General features: G+C 38.6%; 1 protein-coding gene across 3 annotated transcripts; it reads right to left on the bottom strand.

Annotated features, from left to right (window-relative positions):
- LOC110109664 (SUPPRESSOR OF GAMMA RESPONSE 1) lies at positions 1–13,775 on the bottom strand. 3 transcript variants are annotated; one of them, XM_020840859.2, is made up of 7 exons: positions 13,504–13,774; positions 11,751–11,892; positions 11,219–11,405; positions 10,653–11,128; positions 433–852; positions 279–338; positions 1–186 (listed from the first exon to the last, which is right to left on the bottom strand). In XM_020840859.2, exons 1-6 carry the CDS (start codon positions 13,509–13,511, stop codon positions 279–281), a joined length of 1,293 nt encoding a protein of 430 aa, XP_020696518.1. In that variant the 5' UTR covers positions 13,512–13,774; the 3' UTR covers positions 1–186. The 3 variants fall into 3 exon arrangements, with proteins under 3 accessions (XP_020696518.1, XP_028553137.1, XP_020696524.1); XM_020840865.2 differs by having other exon boundaries at positions 41–338; positions 433–846; positions 13,504–13,772; XM_028697304.1 differs by lacking the exon at positions 11,751–11,892 and having other exon boundaries at positions 1–338; positions 13,504–13,775.
- Positions 13,776–18,662: the final 4,887 nt, after the last annotated feature.

Genomic DNA, 18,662 nt, shown 5'->3' with positions numbered 1-18,662 from the left:
TTGCTATTATATATATATATATATATAAAAGATCTCTCAGTTGTACATATCAATAGTTTTGTACCATGCACTACAACTTTGTCATCAAAATGTTACAACTTTTACAACATCATATGCAGTGTTATCACAAATGTAACGTTCCAAGCATCGTTACAGGTTAATTTCATACATAAGTAGGAGCATTTCCTGCCAAAATGGCATAGCAAAAATGACAACTGCATATGCAAAACATATGGATGGTAATATATTTATGACAAAAGAGGATGATTGATCTCTACCTAATTAGTCATTAAGTTTGCTTGTTCCCACCCCAGAGAGCTATCTTGAGATCCAAATTCCTGCAATTAGAAACTTAACAAGTCAAGGAATTACCGCAAGCATTTAAGTAAACAATTGTTCTCAAAGATAAGATGAGTTCATGATGATTCATACAAGTTGGCTGAGTCTCATATCACCAGTTGTGTCGAGTTCACTTTTTGATGACTGGCCGTTGTCGCGGCTGAGCTTCTGACATTCTTCTAGGTCCTTTTTAAAATCCTCAACTCCAATAAAAGCATAATCTGACAAGCAGGATTTACTATGTTTAATCTCATCCTCAGCATAAGATGACTGGCTATGGAGGAACTCATCACATAGTGCAATGCCTTCAGCAAGCTGCTGTGAATCCAGCAGGAACTGTGATTCACCTTCCCACCATTTGGGTTCTTCTGCGCATTGGCTATCTTGAGCAGGAACTTCATTGTGAAGTTCTTTGGTCCCATTACTGGTACCAAAACTTTGATAATGGAGTTCTTCCCCTGCAGGGTAAACTTCACAGTTCTCCACAGGGTCATGATCTACTTTTACCTGCAACTTTAAGCACAATTTACAAGGAGGAATATGTCCTTCTATCATTGTACAATACGGCTGACAGAAACTAGTTGCTAAAGTATTCATTCTATATGACTCAAGTAAACAATAAAAAAAAATATACAAATGCAGGAGTGCACACAACAACCTGCATATGCATAAATGTATAGACACCAATAATGCGTGCTTTTAATAAGATTTGAGAAGTAGCTATTGATGGGGACATTAGATCATCATGGAAAGTTTATCAGAGACGTGGCCGCCGATCTACGGCCACGATCGAGCCTTTATATTTTTGAGTCATTGATGTATTTTTTATTTTCATGTATTTTGTTATTTGCTTATGTGGTTTTATTTTTTCCCGTTGTACCCCTCTTATGGGAGTTGTCGTATGTAAGTTCAAAGGGCATCTGTGTCTTTTTGTTTTGAGTCATTTGTATGAGGCTATTTAAAGCCCCACTTTGTTCTATTTCAAGTTAATGAATGATTGCTTATGATATTTTCCTCTTGAATGAGTTTGTGAGAACTTGTGAGCTCTAATGGAGAGAGATCCCTAGGAGAGGGAGATTTGCGCATCACCCACCAACCTTGGATACGGTCGGGTTTGTGGTTTTCTTCGTTATCTTTTCATCTTTTCATCGTCGAACATCCCCATCTTCCACCCAAGCCACCAACCACCTCACCCGACCTCATCTTTCCCCAAACCCCACGGCCATTCCCTCTACCCGAGCCTTTTTCCCCCACAAAACCGCCGGCCACCACTCCAAAACCCGCCGGCCACCTCCCTCCATGCTCCCTTTGAAATTTCCTAATTTATGATTGGTCAAATTTGGGAAGAAATAGAAATTCAAATTTAATTAATTTGAAATTCAAAAGTTTCCTAATTCACTAATTCTATTTTAGGAAACTTTTCGAAATCATGCCTAATTAAATTTTAATTGAGAAAGGATGGAATTAAATCTTTCCAATCTTATGAATTTAAATTAGGAATCCTTAATTACTCTCATTACTCAACCCCTCACACATGCATGCCGTCGGCCCCATTGCTCTCCCTCATTAAATCCTTTTCAAATTATTTCCTAAAATCAATTCTAGCTTTAGGAAATAATTTCAAAATCCTTAAACCCCTCTTAGCCGAAAATTTCCCTAATAACTAGGCTCTAATTTCTTTCCTGAAACTAGAGTTTGGATTTAGGAAATTAGAATCCCAGCCCCCCCAATCCCGCCGGCCTTCCCTTCTGTCACCCGTATCTCCCCTCCTCTCATATCTCCTCTCCACCGTTAATCACCTGTGATTCAATTCCCTACTATTGCTCCTTCTAACCCTTTCCTCCCAACATTGAGAGCCTAATTTCTCTCAGATTTTGAGAGGAAAATCTGAAGTCTCTCAGATTTCCTGAAAGGAAAATTCAGGTTTTGATTGGAGGACAAGTGGAGTTAGTTATTGCCACCACTCGAGAGTTGTATCAATTGATATTGAATTTCTACCCTCAACCATCCATGAATGGAGCATCCGGAGACTGAGTACGACATCACTTGGGACGACGACGACTTCACCGACATTCTTGGGTCCACCTTCTTCGACGTGAATCCGGAGATTGACTACACAATCAAAGAATACATGGATCGCATTTTATTCGCGTTGAAGGAAGCCATTGACGAGCATTTTGAAGGCATCGAGTGGAGGATCTCCGCGTCTCCTTAAGCAAAGGTTTCTCTTTCACTTGCCTCTAATTTCTTTTAAGTCTAAATTCTCATTGGTGTGATTGTAGTCACAAAAGTCTCCTCCAAGTGCTCTTGCTAAGCTTCGTAATCGTAGGTTATTGAGCGTACTTTCTTTGCATCCTAAATCTCGTTGTTAGACTAGGGATTAAAATTGAAGACTACTATTTTGCATTGTTTTAATTTTCTTATTTATCTTGAAAATTTCAAAGCTTGGAGTATGTGATTTAGCCTACGCAAAGCATCTCTTTATTTGTTTGAGTCGACGTTGAGAATTGCTAATAATTTTAATCCAAAATTATTCTAATCTAAGAGTTGTGCAATGACTAAATGAATCCATAAGCATCACATCTAAGTAGTCCTGCATCATCTGGTATCAGAGCATGGTATGCTCTTGCATGTTTTAGGATTCCTAGTAATTTTCCTTTCTACATTTATTTTACACTGTTTTCATATAAGAAGCTACTAAGGTGCTAACTATTCATCGTGTATCATTTTACATGCATAAAGCATCTTAGTTCACCATTACACACCATTTTAAGTGTGCTGTCTAGAAATTTCTGCAGCTTTTAGCAAGCTTTTAGGGCCACTAGTGAAGTGCTTATTTGCTGTCCTTAACTTCACAAACCTTTGTAGTGCTAGGGTGACTTTGTACATTAGTGTGGTTTGCTGTCCCTGATTTTCCTGCACCATATAGGGTCATTTTAGAGTGTCTTTCCATCCCCTAGTTTGATGTCCACTTCCTAGGAAGCCTTCCAGTACCCCATTGTGTTTAGGAATGGACCCGGATCAACTATAAAGGACCTTAGACCTCTTGGTAGGCCAAATGAACAATATTAGTCAGCGACTCAAGGAAAACCAGTCGGATCTAGCTAAGCTTCGTAGGAACACCACCGAAAGATTTGATACACTTGAGCGAGCTAGAGACCACCCTACTCCCTACACCCCATCTAGACCACCTTCTACGTATGGGGATGAGACCTACCCGGATGAGAGGCCACGTCAGGCCAATCATCGAGCTCTCTACCATGGACATGATCCACGTCATGATCCTGATTTGGATGAGAGGCATCACCGTGCCAATCATCGTGCTACCTACCACGGCCATGATCCCGATGCACCGCTTATGAAAAACATTAAGGTTGATGCTCCTACCTTTGATGGCACCCTCGATCCCCAGCTCTTCCTGGACTGGGTCAAATGTATGGATAGTTTCTTTAAGTGGTATGACATTTCGGAGGCCAGGAAGGTTAGTTTTGCTCCTATGAAACTAACGGGTAGGGCGAGTCAGTTTTGGGCGAACTTAGAGAGTCTCAGGGAAGATAGGAATGATTACCCGATTGTAGATTGGTTGTCCATGAAGCGGGAACTCAAGCAAAAGTACTTGCCTCCGTCGTACTTCCCCCGCCTGTTGGACAGATGGAATAGGCTGACTCAAGGCAACAAACCAGTGAAGGAGTATGTCGCCTCGTTTGATGAATTTTTGATTCGCTGGAAAGAGGAGACCTCTACCACCCCGAGCAGATATTATACCGGGTTGCGTGAAGATCTTCGCAATGAGCAGTTTGCCCGGAACGTCACTACACTGGAGAATGCCTACAGCCTGGTGCTTGACTTAGAGGAGACTCGTTCACAGCACCCAAGCCGTGCACATGACTCTAGGCCTTCCTACAGACCTTCTGGTAGTTCCACCCCTCACACCCCCACTGCCCAGTCGACCCCTGGGAGCACTACCCGACCCTCGTCTAGTCCCCCCACTCCTCATCCTAATGTTAGAAGTAAGCCTCCCACTCCGGATACCCATCGATCTAACCCCGGGACCAAATGCTTTAAATGTCAGGGGTATGGGCATATCGCCTCTCAGTGCTCCAGTCCATTTAAAGTCACGATTATCGAAGAGACCACTGAAGCTGAATTCGATCCCGAAATCGACTAGATTCACCAAGTGGACAATGATGGTGAATTCTTTGAGGAGGATGACGACACTGTTGTCATCCAGTACATTCAGAAAATTGACACTTCTCCCACCTGCGTGGCGAGATGTGCACTGTCACAACCCGTTACCACTGACGACTAGCGTAGGACTACGATCTTTCACACCTACACTAAAATCAAAGATAAGAACTATAAAGTCGTCGTGGATAGTGGCAGCTGCATCAATGCTGTCTCCTCCAGCATGGTGTCTAAGCTTGGTCTGTCTGCCGTTCCCCACCCTAACCCCTATAAGGTAGCTTGGGTCAACACCACTGCCTTGGAGGTAAAGGAACGTAGCTTCATACCTATCTCCTTCGTTGATTATAACGAGAATATTTAGTGTGATGTGTTGATCATGAATGTTGGACAAATCCTTCTAGGACGCCCCTGGCTTTTCGACAACGATGTCCACATCTATGGTCGTTCAAACATCTGCGTGTTTGAACATGATGGTAAAAAGATCAAGCTTTTGCCATCACAGCCTCAGGTTTTGGATGATCCTGAATCCAACCCTGTCAAAGCCAAGAAGGGAATGAACCTGATAGACGCCCTAGCCAAGAGCGTGCCTTTACACATCTTAGTCGATCGTGAAACTCCCACTGAGTCTGACGAATCAGTCCCTCATAAGAGTCAGCTCATACCTAGTAGACTTGTTGAGATCCATCCTGATGGTCTTCCCGATCCATTACCCCTGATTAGAGGCATTTCACTTGTTCTAGATCTAGCCCCTAGAGCCTCCCTATCTGATCGTATTCCAGGTGGACTCGATTACCTTGATTCAGTGATTTTTACCCTTGGTCTTAATCCTTCTGAAATTGTATACGGGTTCAAACCTAGACAGCCGTTAGATCTGATACCCATGAGGCCATGAGTTCTAGGTATAGGATTTCTGAGTCTCCATCAGCATTTGCATCTCATTTGCATGAACTTCATAAGGACATTGCACAACAAATTGAAAAGAATAATCAGGAATACAAATTACATGCATATTTAAAACGTCGATTTAAAGCTTTTGAGGTTGGTGATTTTGTTATGGTGCGGATTTGTCCGGAACGGTTCCCTCCAAGAACAGTTAAGAAATTGCATGCAAAGAGTGCTGGACCTTTCAAAATACTGAAGAAAATTAACAACAATGCTTATATAGTAGATCTGCTTGCAGATTTCAATATAAATCTCTTTTTTAACATAGAAGACTTAGTGGTATATGAAGGTCCTGATTTTAACCCACAAAATTCACTATCAAAACAGCCTTGTGTGAACCCACCTTGTGAGATCCCGAACCTACCTCCACTCCCAGATATTCCCAAATTTCCTATAGCAGAGCAAGTGTAGGCAGTCTTAAGTGATGAGATCATCCACAAGAGAAGGAGGACGGAGAAGAAATTTGATCAGGTGGAAAGCAAAGCCCGAGTCAGAGGATACGTGGCTAGATCGCAAGGAGTTGCAGCAGATTGACCCAGATGCACTAGAGATCTACGAGAGAGCCAGAGATTCTTACTCGACGGAGTCGAGTTTTCTCCCACCCCGGGAGAATGATGGGGACATCAGATCATCATGGAAAGTTTATCACCCCTCCTCTCATATCTCCTCTCCACCGTTAATCACCTGTGATTCAATTCCCTACTATTGCTCCTTCTAACCCTTTCCTCCCAACATTGAGAGCCTAATTTCTCTCAGATTTTGAGAGGAAAATCTGAAGTCTCTCAGATTTCCTGAAAGGAAAATTCAGGTTTTGATTAGAGGACAAGTGGAGTTAGTTATTGCCACCACTCGAGAGTTGTATCAATTGATATTGAATTTATACCCTCAACCATCCATGAATGGCGGATCCGGAGACTGAGTACGGCATCACTTGGGACGACGACGGCTTCACCGACATTCTTGGGTCCACCTTCTTCGACGTGAATCAGGAGATTGACCACACAATCGAAGAATACGTGGATCGCATTTTATTCGCGTTGACGGAAGCCATTGACGAGCATTTTGAAGGCATCGAGTGGCGGATCTCTGCGTCTCCTTAAGCAAAGGTTTCTCTTTCACTTGCCTCTAATTTCTTTTAAGTCTAAATTCTCATTGGTGTGATTGTAGTCACAAAAGTCTCCTCCAAGTGCTCTTGCTAAGCTTAGTAATCGTAGGTTATTAAGCGTACTTTCTTTGCATCCTAAATCTCGTTGTTAGACTAGGGATTAAATTGAAAACTACTATTTTGCATTGTTTCAATTTTCTTATTTATCTTGAAAATTTCAAAGCTTGGAGTATGTGATTTAGCCTATGCAAAGCATCTCTTTATTTGTTTGAGTTGACGTTGAGAATTGCTAATAATTTTAATCCAAAATTATTCTAATCTAAGAGTTGTGCAATGACTAAATGAATCCATAAGCATCACATCTAAGTAGTCCTGCATCAGCTATAATAGTGCATCATCTGCGAAACAGTTCTCCCTTTTCATTTCAAAATGGACGCCCAACTAGGTAAAAAATTTATAAATATTGATCCTAGGTAGTTTTAACTGTCATTTTCCACTGAGTGTAGAAAATTATATATATATATATATATATATATATAGTTTGACTTAATTAAACACCTATAAAGAAATATAATTCACATCAATAAAAGAAGGAAGATATTAGTCCAAAAATGTGCCATTACGAGGGATAAACAGCTAAATTTCTCACATTAGTATGTCAAGAGGTTAGCATCAGACCAAATTGGGCATTAGAGCATCTTTTCATTGTGAAGGGAACAAGTAAAGAGAGAAAATCAAGGTACGGGAGAATCACTTCTTATCTTAGATAGTAGAGACAGAAAGTCAAGAAATAAAAGGGAGAAAGACCTTGCAAATAAAATGGCTCAGAATGAAGACCATAAAAATCTAGCAAAATAAGTGCTAGGTTGGCATGGTAAATGGCCACTGTTATAAAGTGGATGAAAATGTGATGTTCTATGGCTAAACCAATTGCTAGTGACCCAATCCACATACTATCATCACCTTTTATGGCCAGACAAGAGATAAGTGTTGCTAACATGGGTGGAAATCAAGAGAATGACGATGTGGTTGTTACAATTTCTACTGATGGAATTAAGAGTGCCAAATATGGGACGACAATTCTGCTGAAGAAAGACTAAGTTGTTCCCATGGTGAACATGATAATAATAGGACAAGGAATATCATCAACGCTGGCTGGAAGCTTCTATTGATGCTTAACCGTCCAACTGAAGATAAAAGAAGCCTTGTTTCTCTGCTTTAGGCAAGGATAAAGACAAGTAGATGTAGAAGCTACTTGGAGAATTTGCATTACTTTAAGGAGTTACAAGAGCTGCCATCTAAGTGGCCAATCAAGCATGAAATTCAGCTTACCTTAGACATATCGTAGCTAAATTTCCCACTGCAATGGAATTTGGTCATCGAAAAATAAAGAGGTCAAAAAGCAAGTCCCGCAATCGATAATAGCGTAACCCATTCCGACAATTCTCTTTGTGGATCACCTATTGTGGTGGTCCCTAAGAATGATGAGATGTGGACGCTACGTTGACTATTTTCTTCAACAAAATAATAATGAAAAAGCATTATCCATTGTTGCACATTGACAAGTTGCTTGATCAACTGAAGCCCACCACCATCTTCTCCAAGCTGAATCTCAAATATGGCTATAATAAAATGCGGATTAATGGGAAATATACTAAGAAGCTTTTGTTCAAGGCGAGGCAAGGGCTATGTGAATAGTTGGTTGTCATTTGGATTGCATAATGTCCCTACCATTTTCATGCAATTGATGAGCAACATCTTGCAACCACTGCTATATGACATCATCATCATCATCATCTATCCGGATGATATCCTAGTTTTCAGCAAGTCATAAGAGAACCAAAAGCACTTGAGGAAAGTCTTTAAACTGCTACAATAACATTCCATCTCAACCAGAAAAAAGTGTTCATTTGCAAATAACACCTCTATCCATGATTTAAGGTGAGCAATGGGAAATCAAGATTCACCCAAGTGAAGGGGATCAAAAAGAGGATAAGACAGGGTATGATTATTGATGTGAGAAGCTTCATGGTGGTTTGCCAGAATGTCAATAAGTTCGCTTGCCATTTTTCAATGCTGGCCTCTTCATTGCCATGAGCTTGCAAGAGCAAATTTTAAGTTTGAATGGAGCCAAAAACATGAGGACCGAGACACCAATTTGCCAAATTTGCGGTAATCATTTAACGAATGATGTAAGTGTTTATGCAATGGGTTTATTTCTAATACAAGATGGAAAACTCGTTGCTTACCAGTCTGCAATGTTCCAAGGAGAAAAAAAAAATTACCTCACTTATGCAAAGACCTTCCCAATAGGGCTGTCAAAAAAGTGTCATTCGAAAACAGCTCCTGTTCAGCTCTCTAAAAAGCTTGTGTTTGATTCATTTTGCACTTGTCAATTAAGGAAGCTAATATTGAATATTCATGTTGAGATTGCCCTCTTAATGAGCGAGCAATAATTATTTTCATAAGATATAATGAATAAATATATAAACCATTTGTTAACTAATTTTCCTGTTAAACAGAATGAGTTACCTGTAAATTTGATGTTTGTCATGCACTGCAAGAAGAATGGATTCTATCTAGGTGGGGCTTGGTGACAGCCTCTCATGCATAGCTCAAATTTCTTTCTCTGTCATTATACAATTTTCTAATTAGGGGTCAAGTTTATAGCTGGTAAAAGTAAGGCATCTACACAACCTGAAAAGGGGTAAGTAAGGCAGTGTAATGGAGCAACTATCTCAGATAAGCTTGATAATAGTTATGCAGCCTCTCAAGTCAACCAATTTCCAGAACAAGATTGAGGGGAGGTCCAGGGCATGAGGGAGGGAGGGAGGAAGGAACATTCAGAGTTAAGTACCTACATATTTCAGAAAGGAAAATTTTGCCTTATTACTGCAATTGACAATATAAATGAAGCCAAAAACTTCAAGGACCAACCACTAAATACCAAAATCTGAAGTGCGTATGTCACCCCCTTTTTCACTGGAGGGAAGTGCAGTAGCCGCATGGACTTGGGGTTCAAATAACAGCAGGAAGCTATTGAAAGGGATTTTGGCATCTGATGCTTATAGAACAGAACAAATATTTATGACTTTAAAAACAGGGACCTAAATAGATAGGATGCTTTTAGCTTTTCAATTTTTCAACCTAAATAAGTATTCAATTTATCTCACTAACTATTATTCCCATAGAACTTTATGCATATATCTAGGTTTCAGTTCGGATCATACCGAAAGTTAAACCCAATTACCATTTCAAGCAAATCAGTTTACAGCACAACTACCCACAAGAAGATGGTAACAACTAAAAGACGCTGGTTTAGTTTCTGTGGGATAGGTGCCTCTTCTCACAGGAAATTTGAACTTCAAAGTAATGCTTCATGCTTGACACCAGAAACTGTTTAAATGCATGACCAATGGACCTTTGTGTTAAGTTATTCAATTAAAATTAAGTGGGCATGGGCATATTTTGGTTTGTGATTGAACAGGTTGATAGGATAGAATGAAAGTTTGATAGTTAAAAGAACAACAGTAAAGATTCTAACTATATGAGCAAGACAAAGATATCTTGTTCTCATCTTTTATAATCGGATGCTTCCAACCAAGAAGTTGGCTTGCAGAAGTCTTTTAAATTATAATTTTCCAAGAATTATTAAATAAAATGCAAAGAAAATCAATACTACAACTTTTTGGACTCATAAACAATTATATTAAGTTAATATATGGTTGATCCAAACCATCTCCAACAACACTAAAAAGAGAGAAAAAAAAAATCACTTGCCCTGAATATTGTGATAACATTTTTTACTTCCATGCTCTTGTTTCTTTAAAGTGAACCAATGAATCTTTTCATTATTTGAGTACAATAATCTGCAAACTTTATTAGGTTTCTATCTCCCATCTACATTAAATGCCATGATTTTATTATAGTGTTTCCAAATAACGCACATCTAACGAGCTATGAAGCAGAAGGCTATTTTTGGCTCAATTCGACATGAGTTGCTGAAAAGAAACTGCTTAGAGAGATATATATCCGGAAGAAACATATGATTTGATAGTACTTACACTAAGATAATATCTACCTGATCAGACGTTTCCTCTGAGGTTTGAATCATATGTTGACATTCATCATGGTATTCAGGAGTTGCAGATCCAGTACAAGCCATGATTACCGTCGCAGCAGCAACATCCTCTGTAGTTTTTATGATTGGATCTACTATACTCCTTTCACAAGGTTTTAACTGTTGCTGAAAAAGTATTTTAGAGACAACAAATTCACCATCTTTCTCATCTTCACCAATGCCAAGGTGATACTGGTGCATCACCCAATTAGTCTTTTCAGCTTTACCTCCCTTTGTAGCACTAACATACAGAACCATTATTTTTTTACATCCCAGATGCTCCCCATCTAAAAGCACCGGTTTCGTCTTTCCTGTTTTGTGCCAGCGGACATCCCCAAGATCATCAGTGTTTATCTTTCGACGCTTACGAGTTCCAGTATTGTAAGCCTTGAATGTTCTATGAAAAAAGTGAGAAGCACTTCCATCCTGCTTAACTCCTGAAAGGAAAAGAGTTTCAATTTAAAAGAAATATTAAAAACAACAGCATAAAACAGCATTAAAAATATATATATAGAATAATCAGTCACCTGGTAATTTCTGAGGGTGCGTATAACATATTCCTTCATCCTTTTCAACCGTTGGTATGAATTCATTGATGAAAGGATGAGGTTCTGCACCTGCTTTCCTGACTTTAGCCATCAGATGCTGCAGCAGCTCTTGGTCAGAAGGATCAAACTTCACACCATGAGGCAAGCCAGGCCATTCATGTACAACCTGACATTAACATAGGTCAAAGGCCGAAAAACATTTTCAGACCAAAAAACGAGAAGAGTGTAGCCAATTGAAAGTTTGACAAAAGAGGAGAGTATATAAAGTTAAAAATTCACCAGGAGATCCAATGATTTCAAAAATGAAAAGACTAAGCTGACATAGGTTGTTTTAATCCCTGAGAAACAATGCGTGTGATAACTTACTAATAACACAAAGGAAAAGAGCTTTATAACAAAGCACTACGTTCCTAGAAGTACTTGTTGCTTTCCGGTGTGAATGTAAGGTTAATAGAAAAGATAGATATTCAGTATTTGCCAACAACAGAACTTCATATGAAAGAAGTCTTACATCACTATTATCAATAACACAATTGCACCTCGGACAAGCTTTGGTAGGGTTGCTTATCCATTTAATGCTCCGGGGATCTGCTCTGTCTGATGCATTTTTAATCTTTTTGGCAATCCTTTTGCTATCAACTAGCCATGATGGTCTGCATGTGATATTAAAATAGTAAATAATACAAGTTGAAAAGAGTAATGCAATTAAATAGGTACTCGTAAGTAGTAGGCAAATGTTATGCTGAGACCATGCAATACTGTAGTGTACTATTGGATTTTGGAGAGAGGAGAGGAAAATGACAACATGAATGTCAGGCCCCCGGTAACATAGAATAGGGGCCTACATAGAAGCAAAAATGACATGATGATAACAAACCCTTGTTTTCCTCGTGAACGAAATCCTAATGACAATGTGTTAGGGCTATCAACAGAGTCGCGATGCATAAGCGCTACAATTGAAATTTCCATTTAAACCCCTGTTTTCCTCGTGAATGAAATCCTTTCCAAAAGTATCAATACTTAAATTAGGTGTTAAGGAGAAGTTCTAATGGCTTGTAATGAAGTAAAAAAGCTGATATGCGATAAGTTGCAATGTGTAGCTAGAAACTATATGACAAATCCATTGTGTTTTATCTTTAGTTGTGAATGCACGCGTTAACTAATATGGTATATTACTGTAACTCTGTAAGCAAATATATCAATCAAGCAGACTGAAGAAGTCAAACGTGACTGAGTAGCCCCTACTTATGTGTTTTCTTAGATAAGTAGAAGAACAAATGTTTTTCTTATCTTGGTTCAAACACAAAGAATGAACCCATTATCATATGTCTATCCATGTATAGATCCTTAACCCATAGATATAGTGGCATAAATCTACTAACTTGGTTATAAGTCGCATATGAGGCTTTATATGAAGTTTGATAGCCGTTTCCATGAAATGTTTCCATAAATAAACCAGAGGAAAATTATTGAAACTAACAATGCCTCTGGTTTCATTTCTATAAGTTCATTCAAAAGTATGGTGTCCCCTTGCTTCCAATATTCGACAGCTAATAAAACTCCAAACCTAGCATTGCTAAAAAATCTTCGTACTTCCCCATTTTGTATTAACAAACATGAGATGAAAAACTAAGCCATGAAATATTTCCAAATATGGTTTCTAAAATAATTAGCAAAACTCTCATCCTCGGCCTCTAGCCTAGATGCCCGCTATAGCTTTTGAAGCTAGAAGCTTATTAAGCCACTTATAAATGCAAAGCAACGAACGCCCCCTCGTTTTTTCAGCTCAATAAAACCATGCGCAAGTCCTGGCATTGTGTAGGGAAAACATCGTCCAAACAGAAAGCAGTGACGTTCAACGAAATCCAATCAAAAGCCACAAAAACTTATCTTTCTAACCACCTCGCCACTTTTAGCCCATTTGTCACCACGGTAACCTACCAAATCAAGCGACCTCCTCTACAACATGCATCATAAGAAGTTCCAGTAAGATTGCACTTCAGTTTAAACCAAACCAGGGATTCAGTAATAATAACAAACAGTACAAACTTTAAAGCTCCAAACCTAAAAATAACAAAAAAAAAAAAAAAATCCAATAACCCAGCAAAGAATCTTCCAAATCTTTTTTCTGCTAAAAGTACAACTGGGCATAAACCGGTCAGATTCGAGATTAAGTGGAGAACCAATGTCTCCCACCTATCCTTAAGCAGATATGCATTCGAGGACAACCTAAAAATCACTAGTTTGATGGGAAGATTGAGTACCCGGTCATCCTCCAAAAAATAGGGGGTTTCAATGCTTCAGTAGACGTCAGATAGTTAGGGTTTCCAACTTCCAACCGCTCGCCGGCTGTAAGCCAAAGTCACGGCGATGGCCGTAAGGATCGGATGTTGTGTGAACTACGAATAAGTCCAGAGAATTGTGGCGATCGCAAAGAGGGCTGCGCAGTTCGAATTAGGTAATTCCGAGTTCCGAGGAGGGCATGCAACTTGCAAGGAACATTTCCTATTGAATATTTCTGTATTCGATTTTTTTTTTTTTGGGAAAATTTGTATTCGAACTTTGACCGTTGGCAATTTTATCGCTAGACTAGAAGTGACTTACAATACTATGCAGCACAATATATTTTTATTTAATCGTGTGATTGGATTATTTTATCTTAAATTAATTTTAAATATAATTGATATATCATCAAAAAATATTTTGATCGGGCACAAATCTCAAGGCAAAATCAAGCTGGAAACTTCAAAAATTAAATTTGTGATCATTTGAACTCCGATTTTAGCAAACTTACAGTCGAACTGATCGTCTCGAAAATACAAGCCCAACGACACCAAATTCAACTCAAGTTGAGCCCAAATGGGTCTGAATCGAAGACCTGAAGCATTGTTGGAAGGTTCAAACCACAATTTGGATTACCAAACGGTTTCCAATATTACATGCTTATAATCGAATCGAGCGGCTCGACGAGACGAATCCAACGAGCCCAAGATCGCCAAATTTCGATATCGTTAAGACCTTCAAATATCTGACAAATGGTCCACGATCACGGGATTCAATATCGACCGTCCATCCAAACCACTCCACATTTGCACTTGATCCTCTTCCTATTTACGGGTCATGTCATCCTTAAAAAACTATAAATAATTCATCATTTCTCTTGAGAGGGGACCCAAGCAAGAAGAGATGAAGAGAACAGAAGGAAAAAAAGGAGAAGGAATAAGCTCCTCCTTGACCACCGCCGGACTTTCAACCGGCTACCGACCTACGGTGAAATTAAGCAAGGAGGCAAGAAGGGAAGGAAGAAGAGAAAGACGAAGAGAAGGAAGAGACTCCTCCTCGACCACCGTCGGAGTTCCTCCCAAACTCCAAGGGACGCCGGAGTTCTGCCCGAACTCCAAGTGGTGCTGGAGTTCCACCCGACCTTCAAGTGATGCAGAAGTTCTACCTGATCACCCAACGTCGCCAAAATTTCAATATATGTTTGTAATTGAATTTCAACTCGATAGTTGTAATATGATGGTCCTCAATTGCAGGGACAAGTCAACCATTTGTAATTTAAGCAAACATTAACGGAATCTTATCAATTGGGCGTGACCCTGTGGTTTTTCCCTTTATAGGGCTTTCCACGTAAAAAATAATGTTGTTATTTCATCTCCTATTTGTGTGCTAGATATCCGTGCAACACTGAGACGATAAATTTTCTAACTCTAGGGCCGCGCATATTCTAGCCCACAACAATAATTATTTTTAGGAAAGCTCAAGATCACAATTGCAATTCTGATTTTTTTTTTCTTAAAAAAATATTTAATTATTTTATTCATCTTCAATAACTTCAGTTGACCAAATTATATGAAAAAAAAAATTCTTTTTTATATTTCATATATAAAATTATATTTTTTACAATCCTATTTCATCCACTCTTAAAAAAATTTGCACGTGATGATTTCTAATAGAGGTGTAAGAGAGTTAGGTTACTTGTGAGTCGACTTTATGAATGACTCATGAGTTGAGATTGATGTGCTAACAAATCAAATTTAAGTTAACCTTAACCAGATCCGTTAACTCCTAAGATAGCTCCTTTTAAAAATATTAATATAAAAATATTATTAATACATATTAGAATTCAAGACTTCAAGTTTAAAGCTATTAAAAATTAAATTAAATTATATATCTCACTATTTTTATATCAAATGATTCTTTATTATTTATATTTTTTTTCTTTTTTATTAATTTTATTACAACAATTCATTGTATCATCATGAGATTATCTCTCTCATTGTAAATGACCCAGCCCAACTCAAACTTATAGAATTTAGCTCTAGCTCAAGATCAAACTTAATTAATTAATCAAGCTCAAGTTAGGAGAGGCTCGCACTCGACTTAACTCATTTACACCCCTAATCTTATGATAAGTGAATATAATGCACTTGAGTTTAAAAATATTTAATATTCTAATACTTTTTTAAAATTATAATAATTAAGAAAAATTGTCCTTGAATATTCATTGTACAGAATTTTGTTATTGTTGTAATATAAATAATATTAATTAATACATTACTTAAAGAATAAAATTGATTGCATGAATCTTATCATATTTTACATATCTTAAAACAACCAAAAAATTTAAATTAGATTAAGCTTTTATCACATCAACATTTTTTCAAATCATGAATGTTTGAGCTAATTAAGGCTTTGTTTGAAACGGCTTTATACAAAAAATTTAATTTTTATACTATAAAATTGCTTCAAGCTGTAAGAAAACTGTTATTTTGGATGACTTTTTTATTGCTTTTTAAAACAGAGTTTTTATTAAAAATTTAATTTTTTTGAACTAAAACTCTGTTTTAAAAATCAATAAAAAAAAATCGTCCCAAAGAAAACCTAAATTTATTAAAATGTGACATGATTGGCAAACCTTCACACATATGTAATAAATATAATATCCTCTTCTAATAAAAAAATTTTTGTGGGATTTTTGGTCACGAGTAGTGACAAGTCTTTTACATTTTTTTCTTACAAAGCATTCATAACAATCGTATATTGCAATATAACTAGAACTTTGTAAGTGCCATTTTGAATTCACTATCTTGTCTAATTCACTATTCATCATAGGCATTTTCAAATACTCATTGAGTGTTTTTAGAAGATTTTATTGGGCATGAATAGTATTCTCCTTATTTCTCCAAACTCATACTTTTCTTGCCTTGCCAAATTTGTTGATCTTAAACAAAACATCGATATCAATTTTCACTTAATATTAAGATTTTGCTTGGGACATGTTTCTTACTATTCTAAAAATGACTTTGTAATACAAAAATTATAAAATTTATGCTAGAAAGCTGCTTTAAGAAGCAGTAAGAAAGCCAACCCAAACAAACCTAAGTTGTTATTGATGTGTCACCAATTAATTATCTTGATCGGACACGAATCTTGAGGAAAAATCAAGTTGGAAACTTCAAAGATTAAATATGATATCATTTGAACACCGATTTCAGCAAACTTATATTAGAATTGAACGTCACGGAAAGACGAACCCAACGACACTGAATTCAACTCAATTTGAGCCAAAATGGGTCCAAATCGAAGACCCAAAGCGCTATTGGAAGGTTCAAACCACAATTTGGATTACCAAACGTTTACCAAACATGGCATGCTTATAATCGAATGGTGCGGCTCGATGAGACGAATCCAACGAGCCCAAGATCGCTGAATTCCGAAATCATTAAGACCTTCAAATGTCTGACGAACGGTCCACGATCAAGGGATTCAATATGGGTCGTCCATCCAAACTACTCCACATTTGTCTTTGATCCTCCTCCTATTTACAGGTCATGTCATCCTCAAAAAACTATAAATAGCCCCTAATTTCTTTTAAGAGGGGACCCCTGAAGAAGAAGAAGAAGAATAAGAAGAAGAAGAAGAGAATAAGAGAAGAAGAGAATGAAGAGAAAGAAGACGCTCCTCCTCGACCATCGCCGGACTTCATCCGGCGGCCAGCCAACGCCGTAATTAAGAAAGGAAGCAAAAAGGAAGAAGAGGAGAAGAGAAGAAGAGGAGGGAAGAACTCCTCCTTGACCACCGCCGGAGCTTCGCCCGACTTTCAAGTGACGCCGAAACTCCGCTCGATCTCAAAGGGATGTCAAAATTATGTCCGATCTCCAAGTAACTCTGGAGTTTTTCCCAAATACCATCTAACGTTGGAGTTCTCCTCGGTCGCCGACTAACATCAGACTTCTACCTGACGCCGGACCTCCACTCGTCGCCAGATTTATACACGACGTCGGACTTCTGCCCATTGTCGGATTTTTGCTGGACATCTATCCGATGTCGGATTTCTATCCATTGTTGGACTTCTACCTGACGCCGTCCTTCTTACCTCTGTTGTCAGACAACGGTCCTTTCAACCTCTGTCGTCCGCCGACTATGATCCTTCCGAATTGCATCGCCCACCAACTACAGTCCTTCCGACCTTTGTCGCCCGCCAACTACGATTCTTCTGACTTACGTCGCCCACCGACTACAATCCTTATGACCTCCGTCATTCGCCGACTACGGTCCTTCCGACTTACGTCGCCCACTGACTACAATCCTTCCGACAAAACAAACACATCAACATTGATTCTTTGTATTTCCACCATATAATGTACTCTGTAAGATGTGCATCAAGCTAAGACCTTCCCCTAAGGAAGGACCTCATTTGTAATCAACTGCAATACTTGTGGATTCATTCAAATTGGGGTATTCCCCGTGGTTTTTTCCCATTTTTCAGGGGTATTGTAATATCAAAATCTGCTCCAGGATCGTCTCGTCCTGGGACGATCAGTTGAGAATCTGTTCCAGAAATTGTCCAGATTTGCTCCAGGTGATTTTCTGTAAGCATCGTCCAGGCCGATTGGCACTGTTCAAAATATCGGCCTGAAACTAGTTCTGGGAACCGTCCAGGACGATCCAATTTGGTCTGATCGTCCCGGGACGATCTGGCGATCGGCCGGGCCGATCTGTGTATTATAAAGCTGAAATCAGTCGTTTTGAAGAGAGAGAAAATCAAAATTTTATAAAAATCTCAGCCGAGGAGAGAGAAAGTCGAGGTGGAATTTGCAAAAGTTGATTTTCGGACGACGCGAAGCCGTTTTCGTCCGACGAGATTATTCAGGAATTTGCTGTACGCAAGGTAAGGCACATTCCGCCTTTCTCAATTTTCAGAACCGTCGTGTTTGGCGGTATTTTCTGTCCGGATTTTATTTCCGTTAGCGATTTTCGTCCGTATCTTTTGATTGGTTCCGTTTTTACCGCGTAACTTTTTGTATATTGTTGCTGTGCCGGGTGTGCACGTTTTGACTATATTTTGAAGATTTTTGTCCGGGTATTTTTGATTCGACGGAGTTTTTAGTCGACTGGATTTTTCTGTGTATTATATCGA

Source organism: Dendrobium catenatum, unplaced genomic scaffold (assembly GCF_001605985.2).
Source record: "Dendrobium catenatum unplaced genomic scaffold, ASM160598v2 fragScaff_scaffold_911, whole genome shotgun sequence".
In the NCBI taxonomy this organism is placed as follows: Eukaryota; Viridiplantae; Streptophyta; class Magnoliopsida; order Asparagales; family Orchidaceae; genus Dendrobium; species Dendrobium catenatum.
The sequence above is the reverse complement of the archived record's forward strand: the minus strand, read 5'-3'. Positions and strand labels throughout refer to the sequence as shown.

Excerpts from the sequence above, each read along its gene's own strand:
- LOC110109664 (XM_020840859.2), bottom strand. Across the intron at positions 11,406-11,750 it reads GTGTTATTGATAATAGTGAT|GTTGTACATGAATGGCCTGG; the intron begins GTAAGACTTCTT and ends TGTTAATGTCAG. Across the intron at positions 11,129-11,218 it reads GCACCCTCAGAAATTACCAG|GAGTTAAGCAGGATGGAAGT; the intron begins GTGACTGATTAT and ends TTTTCCTTTCAG.